Source organism: Frieseomelitta varia, unplaced genomic scaffold, assembly GCF_011392965.1.
Source record: "Frieseomelitta varia isolate USP_RPSP 00005682 unplaced genomic scaffold, Fvar_1.2 scaffold_182, whole genome shotgun sequence".
Classification (NCBI taxonomy): Eukaryota; Metazoa; Arthropoda; class Insecta; order Hymenoptera; family Apidae; genus Frieseomelitta; species Frieseomelitta varia.
Window position 1 is genome coordinate 1415907 of NW_025109550.1, and position 16825 is coordinate 1432731.

Here is a 16825-nt window from a genome sequence, read left to right on the forward strand (position 1 = left end):
TAGTTATCACTCTTACAAATTGTCATAATTATTATATAAATGTATATATAAAACTATCTCGCGCAACCTGAATATAGACCTGAATCTATTATATAAAAATACCTTTAGTGTTAAATAAATGTTTCACATCATTTCATGTTACTTTTTGTTCAAGTATTACTATACACATAAAAAATTTTTATTTCGAAATAACAACTTCGCGTTGGATTTTATTTTTATTACAATGGCTCGAGGAAACCTCGTCGAAAAACTCGATTTGCGAGAGGGTTAATATCGAGTGCGAAACCACTGTATAAAAAATGATTATTCGAATCATTTTCTCGTTCTTGACGAACCTACGTAGTAAATAGTAAAGATGAATTATACTTCACAAACTGAGTAAATTTGAGGACCAGATGATTCACAGATAGCCGGGTTTGTTACTTTTTTCATTACGTGCCTCTCGAGTTTCGGCACCAGCTTTCTGTACAGAGGGAAGGTGCTCTTCTTTGGTCGTCGTTGTCGTCGTCGTCGTCGTCGTCGTCGTCGTCGTCGTCATCGTCGACGTTGACGGCTCCCGGTGAGCCGCGATTACTTTCCGCCTCCGCGCATCGAACCCTCGCCTCTTTCCATCCCTCTCCCGATACCTTCCTGCCATTTCCCTTCCCCTCTGCCCGTGTCCGTCCCTTCGTACGCTACGTGTACCTATATATTTGCCCTTACGCCTATATACATACACGTATATACACGTATTTCTAGGTGTGTACCTATATATCGTCCGCTCGTCAGCTGCTCGCTTTCTCGTTCGCTCATCTCTCGCGCATCGCGCAACCCTCTGCCTTCTCCGCCGCCGCCGCCGCCGCTTCCACACCACCACCCTACAAAATCTCTCGCCCACACCCACACTCTCTCTCCTTCCAGTCCCGTGGTACCCTTCTGCCAATTCGAAATACCGCCACCCTCAAACATTCTACTAGGCTTTGCCTCCGACCAAACTATATTCTATATTCTCCCGTCATCCTCTTACGGGGAAATATATATTCCCTTCTCCTTCTTTTTTTCACTGACATTCGATGTACGAGAGGAAAGCGCAGATGCGTGTACTCCCCTCGCGCAATAATTCCTCGCGATTTTGGGTCAGTCGAACTTATTTCAATCTATAATGTATAACAGATTAATCTCACGCGCTGGAATGACGAGAATTTTTTTCTCTCAAAATTGCACTGTTTCCTCAGTTTTAAGCAAAACAAAATAGGCGAAACAAATAATAAATTTAGCACTTCTCAATAATATCTATCCAGTGATATCATACCGACGAGTTCAGAAAGAAAGCGACGAGTTGTTGTATATACGGTTTGTGGTCACTCGTTATGGTCCGCAATCAGTTACCAGGCGCAAGTGGTTGAACTGTTGCTTAACCTCTTGCGTTTTTTTTTCTCCCAAAATTGCAATATTTCCTCAGTTCTAAGTGTATTTGAGTAAAACAAAATAGGCAAAGCAAATAATAAATTTGTTACTTCTCAATAATTTCTATCCAGTGATATCATACCGACGAGTTCAAAAAGAAAGCGACNGAGTTGTTGTATATACGGTTTGTGGTCACTCGTTATGGTCCGCAATCAGTTGCCAGCGCAGAATATAGCCTGGAAGTGGCTTGCTATGAAATAAATTTCAAAGAACCGCCACTTTATATTTCCCTATCGTGAAGAACGATTGACAATTTCAGGCGAATCCGTGCCGATCGTTGGCTTTAATTTTCTAGGTGACGACGCGTGATCGCGAGGGGAAGAAATGGGGTGGTACGGCTGGGTGACCACGCGACCAGAAGATTCGCCACGATGCTTGGGCTACTTTTAGATCTACCTTCGACTCTCGAAAAAAAAAAACGTTTCGGAACGGAGACGTTAGAAGAATTATCACACGCGTTAACGACAGTCACAACTATTGTACCTCTGCGGTTCCTCTAATATCCCTTGAAGTTCGAATGATCACCCATTTAATGTAGGAAATGAATGAATGTGATGCATCTTGCCTTGATTTTATCGTACAATAAGCCTCTTGGAGCTTCCTCTTTGGAGTTACGTGAGCGTTGAATACTGATGACGGATACGTGGCAAGATGGATGGGCAACTAACGTAGCGAGTGACTTGAATTAAACTGTTGAACTAATTGAACTGACTCACCTTAGTTTTTTTCTTTTTTTACTTGCATTAATGAATAGTAGTTTAGTTTTTCGTTATCTATTTTGTCGCTCGTGTAGCCGGGGTTGCAGAAAAAGTTTCAAAAACCCTTCTTAAAAGAAAAAACCAACATCACACGGAGTTCCCAAGCGGTCACCCATCTGCCCAGCACTGCTTAACTTTCGTCATTGGACGAGAACGAGAGTACATTCAGAGCGGTTTTAAACGTTGGTTTCTCGAATTCTATACCGTATTGATCCTACTTAAGGTCTTTAAGGACTCTCTTGCATCATTCCCGATCACGTGATTGGAAAAATAAGTCATTTTGGGCTTAAGGTCAGTCCGATAAAATAATATTCGCAATTACGTCTCCCAACAGTCGCCGTACGTCCCTCGCCTCACGTTTATACGTTTCGTTGGTCCTGGCTGTGGGCTCAAAAGCCAGAAGAACAGGTCCTTTAGATCCACCCTTGGCCTTAAATAACATGTACACGAGTTCGTTCGACAGTATTATAGTGGACGAGAGGAAGAATTTTCGGTATTAAATTGCGGATAATTTGGCGGTCGAGCGTTGGAATATATTTTGTGTCTCGTTCGAGCGGCGACGAGAAAGTCGGTCGAAAGTTGAACGAACTGGAAAGTTAGTGTCCTCGAAACTGTCGATCGTTTTGCGGACGCGATGAAATTTTTGGCAAGGTAATGGATTTCCGTCGCTTTACGAACGTAATCCACCAAAATGGAACCTAAATGAAAACAAATCCATCCTCTATCTGTCGAATGTACAGTAATTCATTTGTATTTTTTACCGATTTATATACGCACTCTCGTTTTTGACAAAAATCCATAAACAATGGCAAGACAATACAAACGAACTGCGGACCTGTTCTCATATCAACCATATTCGACTAATTTCGTTTCATTCGCGCGAAACTCGACCGGCAACCTTGCGATTATCGCGATGAATCCCTTAATAGCTCGAAATAGTCACGACGGGATCGCGGGGCAAATCGGTGGAAATCGCACAGCCAGCCAACCGGGATTCATTATTAAAACAGCCTTTCGATCATCGAACTAGCTAACAATTTCAGTAATCTGCTTATCTCGAATCACGGTTACATTCGGAAACCGTCATCCCGCGGAGCAATTTTAGCCACGATCGGGACCGCAGAGGCTGCGATTGAACGTGATCCTATTAGGAGAGAGACGTTTCGATCCAACGAAGGCCCCGGCGGCCGTTCCCTTTCTTCCGACGCGTAAACCGACGTGGAAATACAACAACGGGACAATACAACAACGCAGGTTCGCGGAAGGAGCCTGGCGAAGGAACGTGGGACGAGGGTGTCGCGCGTACGAGCATATTATAATACCATCGAGGGTGCTCCCTTGACTTTCACCTTGCCTGCGGAGACCATTGTCGGTCCCGCCAATGGAGAAGAAGTGGATCGAGCGCGTTCGGTGCACTCGGATTCCTATGGCGTTTGTCTGATTCTATGGCTTTCTTCCCCCCTCCCTCTCACAACCCTGGCTCATGGCGTGAAAGGCAAAAGGGCCTCGAAAGACGCAACAACAATTCCGTTTACGCGAGAATGAGGAGCTATTGAAAACGAGTTGTCGAAACAGTTCGACTGATGGCTGAGAAGTTCTCTGACGGTGAAAAGAATTTTCGTGAATTATTGCGATTCTCGAGGGTCTCGCGGCGCGATTGGGTAATCGGAGCTTTCAGCCGGTTTGTCTGGAACACTTTACAGATTCCTCGAGGTTTAATAATTTTTACGTGTTCCATATTACGTATATATGAAATAATATTAATAATATATATATTATAAGTGTTATTACGTATATATCGAAAGATATACCATTTCAAGTAATTCAACTTGGAAGGTATTGAGTTTTGTAAAGTATTGGGCGGGTTTTTCAACAGTGCACAAAATTTTGTTTTATTTAAATTATTTTTGTTTCATTACTCTGTCACTAGATGGCAATGTTTATCGAATTTGAAAAAAACGACATTACTTGTGTGCACTCTTAATATATAATATTATCACTACTTTTTCTTACCCCTTTAATGACGTGCGTTTCTCAAAGGACTACTTATTATTATTAATTTGTTTTCTCGTCGCTTTTTATTAATTTTGTGTACAAGTATTGTATCTACGACATTTTGCAGTATAAATACAAGAGTCTGAAAATTATCTTCCATCGTTTGTCATAAGTTTACACAAAAATGTCAAAATGAAAGATAAATAATCACTTTTCGTTCATGTCTCATTTTCATTTAACCGCTTGCGCTGGCAATTGGTTCGCGGACCATAACGAGCGACCGAATCGTAGACAATAATTTCTCGCTTTCTTTTTCTTTCGAACTCGTCGGTATGACATCGCTGGATAGAAATTATCAAGAAGTAACAGACTTGTCATTTGTTTTGCCTGGGTTACTTTACTTAAATATACTTGAAAACTGAGAAAATTTGGCAATGTCATTCCAGCGCAAGAGGTTAATTCGATATGTCAAGGTGTTAGTCGATTTGGTAACACGAACATTGACCATCAAAACGAAAAGGTGTTCGAAAACTTTTCTAGCGTTGTACTTTTATGTCGGATGTGTTGGACAGTTAGGAAAACAAGTATCGATGGCGAGAGACAGAGCGAAATTCTTGAAAACGACAGACAGGCACGAACGAGGAACAACAACAGGAGGCACGCGGCGCGAGGTTACACATTTAGCAATTAACGGATAATTGGAACTCACCGCTTCGTTTGAGCAGAGAATCGTCGCGACCGTGAAGCTGGCTGCCGGGTAGCAGCGACTGGCCAGAGCCAGGGGTCGCTGCCGTTGGAATTCCCGTGGCCAGGGGATGATGAGAGGGCGTAGCGGAATACCAAGCCGGTGGCCAACCTGCAGCTTGCCCATTGAACATCCGAAGCTTATCGTACACGCTCTCGGCACCCTGATGCGCCTGCACCGCCGCAGCCTGTTGCTCCTTCTGCGAGGCCAGGTTTCTCAGCACCCTGTTGATGGACGACACCTGCCAATATTATTTTATTATTAATTTATTATTAATTTCTATTAGCAAGTCAGCAGACGTGTTAGTAACAGCTCGTAAAGAAGATCGAAAGGAGTTTGAGCTTTGTGGATTAAACGTGGTGGTAATCGTGACGATTGAGAGTTTTCGATTGTGACAAAAGTTACGTTTCTATTAGCAAATCAGCAGACGAGGGAACAGCTTATGAAAATGATCGAAAAAAGTTTGGGTTTTGTAGATTAAACTTGGTATCTTGATGATTGAGAGTTTTCGATTTCGTTAGCAAAGCAACAGTGACAAAAGTTACATTTCTATTAGCAAATCAGCAGACGAGGGAACAGCTTATGAAAATGATCGAACAAAGTTTGGGTTTTGTAGAGTAAACTTGGTATCTTGATGATTGAGAGTTTTCGATTTCGTTAGCAAAGCAACAGTGACAAAAGTTACATTTCTATTAGCAAATCAGCAGACGAGGGAACAGCTTATGAAGAAGATCGAAGAAAGTTTGAGTTTTGTAGATTAAACATGGTGTCGTGATGACTGAGTTTCTCATCTCAGCAACAAACTAACAGTGAAAAAATCTATTAGCAAATCAGCAGACGGTAGTAACAGCTCATAAAGAAGATCGAAAGAAGTTTGAGTTTTGTAAATTAAATTCGTTGCACCCTGATGATTTTTTGATTCCAGCAACAAAGCAACAGTGACAAAACTGTCAATTAGAAATTCAGTGATGAGAATTCGTTTGTCCTACGTAGTCGATCACCGGCAAAACACATACGGACGAGGTAACAGAACTGAAAAAAGGTTGGTTGACTCAAAGTTGCGTGGTTAATTGTTTTTTTTTTTTTTTTTTTAATTTACAGGAAAGCATCGTGGTTTGACGCAGGGAATTGTTCGACGAGAACCAATCGTTGCTAAAACACGAAATGTAGGTAGGAAGCAGTGACGGGTTAGTCGAGGTCGAAAGGAGTTTGTTTGTTGTAAGTTTGTCATATCGTAGAACCGATTGGTTTTTCGTTGACAAAATATAAACCCGTAGATACTCTCGGAGAATTTCGATGAAACGATCTATCGTTGCTGGATAGATGAATGCCGGAGGATCTCCATCACACGGAGAAGAAAAATCACATTGATCCAATTACAACCGCGAGTCCCGCGCGTCGCATTCGCGATGAAATCGACAATCGTCCGATCGATTACCGCGACACTGAAGCGCAACTCGCGCTTGATTGACGCTCGACGAGCGAGGAAAAGCGGCCAATGGCGCAGACTCGCTGCAGAAACAAAGAAAGAGAGAAAAAAAGAAACGGAGCAAGAGGGGGAGGAGGGAGGAGGGAGGAGAGGGGAGGGAACTTTGAAAAATTTCATCTGGTTCTTTGCTAGTCGCTCGTGACAATCATTTCCATAGTTACATCGGTTATCTCCCTTTCTCTCTCTCTCTCTCTCTCTCTTTCGCTCTTTCTCTTGCGTTCTCTTTGCCGACCTTCACGCTGAGGGAGAGACTAACAGATGAAAGGACACCGCCATCCAATTATTATTACATAAAACGGTTTCCATGGCTCTTCGCTCCCCCTAACCAGCGCGCAGCGCGGCGGTAACGCGGTCTTCTTCACCTTGTACCGCGACCGAACCACTGGCTAACTCTAAAGTTATAACGAGCCACGGGGGCGAGCCTTGTGCTCTCGACTCTCGTACATAATAGTCTCGGTGTTCTACGCGCGCTCAACCTCTCTTCCGTTTTGCGCCCCCTCCCCCCCTAACCACCGCCCACCTCGTCACTTGTACAACCTCAACCCCCAAAACATCGACTCGTCGATGGTGCAGCAAGCAGCGAGTCGAACGTAGCCCAACTCACTCTCTCTCTCTCTCTCTCTCTCTTTCTCTCTCGGCACTGCACCTCTCTCCCTGGATCCCTTGGCTTGGTTCGACGTGGATGGAGGATATCGAGCGGAGCTTCTTAATTACTAGGCTTTCGCTGAAAGGTTCGCCGAGAGAGGCAAAAAAAAAAAAAAGAAAAGAGAGAGAGAGAGAGTAAAAGCCGATTCTTCTCACGTGGTTCGACTTAAGACCTCTGCGCGAAATAATGGCTGTATGGTGTCGGGGTGCCAACGACGTTGTTGCCTCCCTCCCCCCCGAGTACTCTGCGTACGTCCTAAAGACCGCACAGGTCAAGTACGTGTACGCGTGTGTGTTAAGGGGCATGGTACGGGGCAGTTATTACGTCGAATAAAAGCCGATAAATTCAATCGAGCTTTTTGTTTGCCGCCGTCGACGAGATCGATGTGCTCGAGTGTACGCCGACAGTAGTAGACGAGCATGACCTTAAGTTTTGTAACAAGCGAAACACGCTTAACGCGCCACGATGGCAATCGAGCCCTCGAGTGACATGTAAATAACAAGCAAGTGTGTACGTGTGACGCGAAGAGGGTCGTTTAATCGATCGGAGTTAAGGGTGGATGTTGATATTGAAAGTATCGTTGCAAGTACACCGTGGGTGCTTTATACCTTCATGGGAAATTTAGCAATTTCGTCGTTTCTCGCCAGATGGGACGACGACCTGCGATTTAAAAACTAGTTGGTTTTAAAAATTAACTCGTTTAATTACGTAAGATACGATACGTTTGGAATGTACGATCAGGTAAGTCATCCATTTGTTCACAAATTGAATATTAATTATGTAGGTGCTTGTTTCGTGAAAGTGGTTCACTCTTCGCAAAAGTACTCGACATGTTGGTTTGAAATTTTTTCGCAACGCGTCAAGATATTGATTATTAATTACTACTAATAACATTTGTTGTAATTTAGCATTAAAATAAATCAATGTATTTAATGCTAAAAAATGTTGATACAAAAAAAATTGAAGACTATTCATATTAAAAAAGACTATTCATATTATAATAGACATGTTTGTATACGTATATTTTTTTTAAATTTTCATTAATTAAAACCGCATCAACCACCATATTATATGAATTACTAGGATCTTGGAACTGAATTTTACAATTTATTATAAAGGTTAGACACTGACTTAGAAAGTATATTAGCTTCAGGATTTTTTATCCTTTAGGCTGCAATTTATGGAAGAACGTATGTCCAGTTGACGTTTATTCGCGGTGTATGTATTGTCTGCACTGGATAAAAATATGTTTCACCGTTAATTGAACTTTGCACAAGTCACAAATTAGGAGATATACGTATTATATTACATAACATTTAATATTTAATTAAAGTATGCCACCGATAAAAACAATCACCCTTATGAAGAAACTGATTTAGAAACAAATGACTGCACCCTTCGCTTTTTCTGCTTTTCTTTGACGGGGCCTTTGAGAGATTGAGTGACAATATAGAGACCGAGATTGCATCATTGGCGCAAAAATGTGTTAAGAAACATATATTTAGGCTACCTAAATATAATTCCCGAATTGTGACGACGCAAGAAATATTTTTAAATATTTTTTCTCGCTTCAATGGTCCACCCTGTATAACATCGCGCAGTGACGTAATAGTTCCTTACGAAATTACACGTTTCCTTACGAATCCATCGACTCTCCATCCAGTTCGAAACGAACGGAAGTTCAACGTAATACGGAAGCAAGCCACCGCGTGTTCCTTAACCGGAATCAATCGAACGAAGGGGGAGGAGGGGTGGTAGGTAACTCGCAGGGATAGACAGCGTGGAAAGTTCGTTTCGCAAGATTCGTCTCAATCCTGCGGAATAATGGCCGCGGGAGAGAACGAGAGGAAAGGACGTTTCTAAACTAACTGCATACAGCATCGAGAGAGAACGCGCGCGCGCGAGCGAGAGGAGAGAGAGAGAGAGAGAGAGTTCGCAGAGGCAGCCAAGCTAGGCTTTCCATCATCAAACCAAGCAACCTGGCTGTTCTACGCTCCGCTCCACTCGGCTCTCGCCGCACAACAGCCGCAGCACCGATGCAGACCATTACACGCGCGACCGGACACGAATAATTGTGCAACACGCTTAACTGATCCCATTCACCCTGATTCTACCCGCTTCCATCCGCTCGTCGGCGACTAACCCCGTCGCACCCCATTGCCGCGGACGATATGTACCCACCGCAACAACCAACGGCTACCACTACCATCATCGTCATTGCTATCATTACCGTTAACGTCGTTGCCGTTCCACCAGACAATCGTCGTCGTCGTCGTCGTCGTCGTCGTCGTCGTCCTCGTCGTAGTCGACGAATTCGATCGAAGATTCCTTCGCAACGATCGACTTAACTCATCTGTTAGTTGTCCAGAGTACCGATCCCATTCCGTGAATTTCGCATCGCGCTTTCGAAATTGAACGATATCGCTCGTTGGGAAGGATATGGAGAAGTTTTAGAGATATCTTTTTTTTTTTTTTTAAAGATCGAAGACTGACGAAATGTTATTTAACTTCTTGTTAAGATGTACCGATATATAACATCTTAGTATACATCTTAACATGGTTGATCGCCGACTGCAAATCGATACTTCTTAGACGTTCTGTTGTTTTTATGCTTCATTTTTTTAGATTTTCGTTTTTTGTTCTTTTTGTCACGTTTATGGCATGCACGTGCTCCGGCGTTAGGTTAGCTATCAAATTTTATATATTTTTTCACGTCCCTCAAGTATAGACCACTTGGAGAATTTATAACGAGGCCCCTAAATTTCAGCTGGTTTTATTTTAAAATGTTCTTCAATACATTGCAAATAACTATTGCGGTGTTATATATTTTTATGCAAACAAACCTAGTCTCAAAGTAACTTCTCAAAATAATTTAACAATTCACTATACTGTTATTTGATAAATTTAATTTGTTTTATTTACAAATAATATACTATTAGGAACTCTAAATAATTATTATACCGAGAAGTACTAAGAATACCACGCAACACGTATCACCAAACTGAATAACGTTAATAAGCGTAATCGCCATAAGTTGAAAGAAGCATAGATCATCAGATGTATCAACGCAACTCGGAATAAATCTGGATGGAATCCACTCTTTCGCTACAACCAGATTAGAAAGGCTTTCATCGAACAATTCAAAAGATCGTGAAGAACCGATCGACCGATCGAGATTCTCTACGTCTGATAGATACAGCATACAATAGTCCCTCTATCGGCAAGATTCAGACAATAGACAATCCTATCATTTTGCTTCATCGATACACCTACGAAAACCAGATTGTGCGATCGTTATAATGCCAGGATTAACCTCTTGCGCCACTAACTGGTTCACGGACCATAACGAATGACCAAACTCGTACCAAATTCATCGGTATATTACTGAATAGAAATTACCAAGAAGTAATAAATTTATTATTTGTTTAATATATTAATATACATTAGGTTTAATGTATTAATGTATATTAATATATAATTAGTATATAATGTAATTAGGTAATATATTATTAGTATATAATGTAATTAGATTTAATATATTAATATATATTCTCTAGGTTAAGTTTATTATTTGCTTTTTTCAATATACTTAAAGCTGAGGAAATATTGCAATTTTGGGCCCGTCATTCCAGCGCAAAAGAAGCCGAAAGAGCGTTTCATTCTCGAACACTGTTCGCCTCAGGACAAGCATCGACAGAGGAGAACCACGAGTCTCCATGTAGACGCGCTGATTGATCACCCTCCCCCTCCAGCTAGCTGAAAACCAAGGCAAAGCTCCGCTCTCACAAAAGAATCGGCAGAAGCGAGTGGTTCCTTCACGAGCCGATGGATAACGATGGATAACTCGTACGCGTGCCATCCCCTTCGGTATTCCTGACAGACGCACACCCAGAATCGTAGGGAGAGATGGTCGAGGGAAACGCCGGTTCTTTCCTTTCCTTCGAGAGAAAAGACCTACCTCTTCCTCTCGCCGGGAAGGAAGACACGACCTTTCGAGATATTTCTCTCGTCGGACGGATCGAACGTGCGAGGAACGAGAAGAAATCGAACGGGAGGAGGGGAGGTTAGGAAATCTGTGGGTCGTTGCTTTCGAGAGAAATATTCGTTTAATAGCAATTAAATCAAACATGTATATCGAGGAATGAATTTAATGAATCTTTTCGTTAGGATGGGCCTGCGCGCGAATGTGCTGCCGCGGTACGGAGCAATCATAACGTGGACACGCTTGTTTCTAGCGAAGTTCAGTATAAACGCAACATTTTATTGGACGACTAAAATCGCCAGTAGTACACAATGACGTTGGGTAACTATAGCGAAATGATTAAAAATTATACCGTTTATACCATTTAGATGAATCCTGAAATGCCCAATTCTAATTATTAATCATTAATTACTGTTGGATAGATCTAATCTCCTTTTGTTTCTTTTCTTTTTTTTTTGTACAACACAACTAACTACACCTAGTACATTCGATGATGAATAAACTGACGGTCGCTGCTCTCTCATTTTTCAAATAACTGAAAATATAACACGCGTATATCCAGAAATTTCCAACCCATCCGTTGTAATTATAACAATTACTAATTTCAATTGAATTAAAAATATTTTCTTTGCATCGTGCGAAAGGGTTGAATGGCGTTCGCTCGGCTATCGCCAAACGACTGAATCGTGGCGAATGAAGAGAGTGGTTGGGAAACACTGTTACGCAGAATCGCGGGGAATATCGATACTCGCAAGGGTGGAAAGGATGTTTGGAAGATGGACCGAGAATTCTTAGGGAGGAAGGGGGGGGGGCAGAAACTAGTCGACTAGCAGGACCAGAGGGTGGACAATACCGAGGCCCGCGTAATGGACCGATTACCCCTCCTAACCGATCGTATTGACGAGACTTTGATTAGGGTCGAGTGGCCAGATCCGACGGGTAAGTACCGAGAGCCCGGCTGTGCGCACCACCCTGATAAACCGTCGCTACCATACAAAGCGACTGCGTGTCTAAGCGAATGAGCATCCCGTTTCTGGATCACCCCACGTGATTCGCCAAGCGTTTCGAAACGCGGCTCCTGCCCACCCCTCCTCACCACGCAGTCACTGCGCTTTTCTTCAGCCGCCGGAATTGGCAGCGGTGCACGCACCACGGTCGTTTGCTAATTGCGCGTTGGAATGAAAATGGAATGTCGAGAGGACGCATCGACGGATTGACTCTTTCTCTCGTGGAGTTTTGTCCGATGGTTTGCAGTTGTTTCAGAAAGTTTCGAGTTCCGAGAGGCCGGCCAAAGGTGAATTTTTTTCGAGATACATTTGAACGTATTGAGACTATTTTTTTTTCCTCTCTAGATTTGGCGTTGGTACAACTCCAGTGTTGTACACCTAATTGCGTTGAACAACGGTGCAGCGTCCAGTTGTGTTTTACGATAGTGCAACACACCTCCGTTGTGCTTTACTTACGCTCGGAATGTTGTCGTTGTTGCAAACACCTTCTTGTAGAAGTCGATCGCGGATCTCCCAAGCGAAGATCGACGGGCATTCCCGCTTGTAATCGGCGATTTTGTTCACGACCGGTGTGGTAGCGACGCGCGGCTTGCTACCGCCGATCGCACGTGGCTTGATCGAACCGGTCTCGTAGTACCTGAAGAAAAGCAAAGCGGTTTCTTTCTCAGTCGTTGACAGAAACTGAAGCTGAAGCAGCAAAAGCTTGGCTGTGCAACTTTATATCGTGAAATAACGAAAATATTTTTCAATTGCAACAAATAAACGTTACGACTTCAACTTGCGTTGCGTGTGTACTTATTTCAATTTTTTAATCTTTTTACGAAACGTGTATGTATAGTAAATTTTTCTATAACACATTTACCGTTTTGTTAAAGTGATCTAAGAATTATAAAAAAAAAAAAAAATATAACAATATAAATATGTTTCATGTAACATAGCAAATGTTTCGATATTCGCATGTTTCTATTAATACTGTTCAGTCTCAATTTCTATTCTCGTGCTCGCATCGTGAATTGTTTATTTATTTCAATAATTCCAATAATTCAAAAATTTATTTCAATTTATGATCAGCTTTATAATTTCATTCATTCTTTATTTTATTCCAAATGATATACCGTAAAAAATATTTATATTTAAGTATTATATAGCCAGAAGAGAAAAACGAGTAAACGTGACAAAATAGCCAGGTGAAGGTAAACAGTCGCAGGGACTGACGACATGCGAATATCGCGCAGTCAAAAGGTTAAGAATCCTTCAGGTTCTTCTGGATGAAATTGTACGATCGATCGAGCCGTGAATTTTTTGAACAAATTTTTCGTTCTGAACGTGTCACGTCAAAGAGAGTAACATACGTCGGTAACAAATGACACTGACCTGCCGAGTATCTTGGAAACGCATCCGTTGCTGACTTGCAGTATGCGCGAAATGTCGCAGGGCCTCGCGCCACTGTGGGCCAGTTCGACGATCTTCTGCCTGGTAGAGTCTGGTAATGGTCGGCCGTTGACGTAAACACCGCCAAGCTGGTTAACCCCGCTGTGTCCTGCAGCCGAGCACCCAAATATTGAGTTCTGTCCGACCATAGAACCCCCGCCAATACCCGCACCACCCCCGTGCATCAAGTCCTCCTCTGTGAATCAAAACGCGCGCAACGTGTATTCTGTCACTTAGCCAGGAGTGTCTGGTTGGATAAACACCGACCGCCCATATGTGTACCCACGCATGCACTCTCGTCGTCCACGTTCTTATTAGTCTGATTGCACGCCGTCAGTGTGTGTGTGTGTGTGCGCGCGCGTGTGCATGCGTGCGTGTGTGCGTGTGCATCGTCGTCATCATCGTTATTATCGTTATCGTCGTCGTGGACACACATGGACGGTGACGAACCGTGTGCTACTGATAATTACCATCAGTAGCGGCGCCGATGGGATTCGCGACGTAACGCGAATTACCAACGTCCCATGGATCGAACGTCAGAAATTTCCGAGTTTCCATCCGCACGATTTCAAATCCTTTCGCACGACCAACACGGCGTGTCGATCGAGAGCCTTCTCTTCCCTTTTTTTTTTTTTTTTTCAAGTAGCGTGAAGGAGCGACGAATAATTTTTAATAACACACGCTGCTCCAAGTCGAGTTTCGGAATACTCGATCGTCGTGCGAAAGGAGTTGAAATAGTATCCAATATTTGTAACTGTACTTGACGATTAAATTTCCTAGAAGAAAAAAATGTATGTAAAATCTCGATGCGAAGGGAAGCCAAGAGGAGGCAACAGTTTCTTCTGCACGTTCTTCGGAGACGGTGGAAGTCACGGTAGTCGAGGTTGCCTGGAAGACGCAGCCGAGCTGCAAAAGGTTAATTCTCGTACATGTACCATTTGCCGGGATAACGTACAACGTGTGCACGCTGTGAATAGTACGTGGTCATTACAACGGCAAGAGGGAGGAGGGAAACGCCAAATAACAGTAATTTGTTGTAAATCGCGCGACAGTTTCCGAGTTCGTCGAAACAAACATTGCGCAAGATAAACGCAAATATTATCCGCGACTTTTAATAATTACAATGGCACCGTGCTGCTCGGCTCGGATCAAAAGTAGAGCGTGAATATTAAAAATAAAAAAAAAAAGAATAAAAAACAAAAAAAAAAAAAAAAGAAGGGAAGATTGGTACTGTTAATTCTGTTACGCGACACACGGTCGGTACAATTGTAACTGTCTACAATTGCGGAGGTACAATTCCAAACACTAAAGAGTACACTGGCAATATTTGCGTTTGGTTAATCGGTGAAAATACCCGAAACCACAATTAACTCGTTTTTCGTCGACACGCGTCCGTAAAAATCAATAAACTTTTGTTAAATTTAACGAGATAAACGACTGCAAATAATCAGGCCATTCGCGCACGTACCACGCCGGTTTATCGAGATGTATTTCCAAAAATGAAATAAAATAAAATGAAATGGAATGAAATAGCGAAAAAAAATTCAAAAAAAAAAAAAAAAAGAAAAAATCACACGGAAAAAAGGCCAGTCCTCGAAGGACGGGCACGGATAAAACATCTCTTTCTTCGACTCGCGAGATGTCTTTCAATATTAAAAAAAAAAAGAGAGAGAGATAGAACAATTGGCTTTAACGCGAGGGCAACGTGGCGCAGTTAACGAGACAAACGATCGCAGTTGCAAGTATGTATGTGGCAAAAGCGATGAAAAGGAAGAAAAACAGAAAAGGGAAAACAACTGCAAAAAGAAAAAAAAAAACAAAAAAGAGGACGAGGAGAAAGAGAAACGGAGAGAGAACGGAGAAATGTGGCTCCGCTCTGCTTTGCCATTAGCAGGAACGAAACGATTCGAGCACGGAACGCCACCCTCGAAGGACGTTAACATTCCCCGCTGCTAAAGAATCTACATCGTTTTGCAGGGTAGGAAGAAACACACAACGGGGCGGACGTGTAAAGTGGGCCTTTTGCTCTTTTGTCGCCGGCCTTTCTCTAAATTTACGTGCTAACGCCGACAGCGTGCGAAGAATAAGGGCGGAACGGAGCTCGTATAGCTCGTATAGCTCGTGACTACGGGGGCACATAGGGCTGGCACGCAGGTCTGATTGTGAGCGCAGGGACTACAGACCACGGACTACAGACGACTACAGGGGTTACAGGCTAGAGCGAGGCTGTCGTTCTCGGCGCGGCGCGGCATTGCTGCTCGCGCTAAATGCATCTTGCAATTAACGAATTTAATTAATCTCTCGCTTTTGCGCCGCGCAAAACGACAAGAAATAGTTGAAACGCAATTTGAATGGTCTGCCGGTGGTGTGCTGCGGCACCGTATGAAACCACTTTGTGTGTAACGTCGCAGCCACGCCGCGCGTTTTCATCAGGGTTGTACCTAACGCGGCGCGGCACCGCGCAGCCGGCACAGCGTCACAAGAGGGCCGAAATTCCACGCGTTTCGTGCTTATTTCACGCTCAAAGTGGGCGTGTGTTTCCGCCTCTGCGACTATCCGTCACTTTTCTCCTTTCCCGCCAAATGCCCTCCGCCACTTCGCGATATTACGTGTCACCACCGAACAATCCGTAATTTTGTCGTCTTCTTCGCTCTCGGAGAATCAACGGGGGAGAAAAAAAAAGAAAAACGTTGACTTTGAAAAGGTACTCGTTCGCGGTTCTTGCGTCTTGAAACGGACGAATTAAGGAAGAATTCCGAGGCCGAAGGACACCAGCTGAGCGCGACATTCGGAAATATGTATACTGTGAAACAAATTGGGGAACGTTTAATATTTAATTGAATAAGGGGCAAGGCAAACGAGAAGCCTGCATAAACGATCAAAGCAATATATATTAGGGGCATTTTTACACGGCACTTTGGCGACAGCGTCGACAGCCACGCAAAGTCCACTCGATTATGCATGCCGCGTAAGGGAGACGATAACGACATAACGTTAAGACATTTTCCTTGATCCGATTAAAATGACGGCTATCCTTCCTTCGAAAATTCCGCTGCTCCACCCTGCGGACACACTCGATGAATATTCATACGCCGATGGCCACTCGAACGGCCACGTATGTAAATGTATATTACTTGCGAACGACACGCAGGGCTCCTTCGACGCGTGCAACGCGCCGTGAGAAAGATCTGCCGAGCGCAGATCGCAGGCCATCTTCCTTACAGATAACGCCCGTGATTGAAGATTCGTGTCTGTTGGCGGCTATCCAACCTCGCGTACGCACATAGTACTTCTTTCATTCGGTCGGAGATTATCTCTCGCGAGGA

At 43.2% G+C, this 16825-nt stretch overlaps 1 protein-coding gene across 3 annotated transcripts in view; it reads right to left on the minus strand.

Annotated features, from left to right (window-relative positions):
* Window positions 1–16825, minus strand: part of LOC122538896 (paired box protein Pax-6) — a 58092-nt gene that overhangs the window by 19812 nt on the left and 21455 nt on the right. For all 3 annotated transcript variants that reach the window (XM_043673389.1, XM_043673388.1, XM_043673387.1), the window contains 3 exons: window positions 13443–13695; window positions 12525–12705; window positions 4909–5185 (listed from right to left, as the gene is read on the minus strand). In XM_043673389.1, coding sequence (XP_043529324.1) covers window positions 4909–5185; window positions 12525–12705; window positions 13443–13684 — 700 coding nt within the window. In that variant the 5' untranslated portion in view covers window positions 13685–13695. The remainder of the gene's footprint in view (window positions 1–4908; window positions 5186–12524; window positions 12706–13442; window positions 13696–16825) is intronic.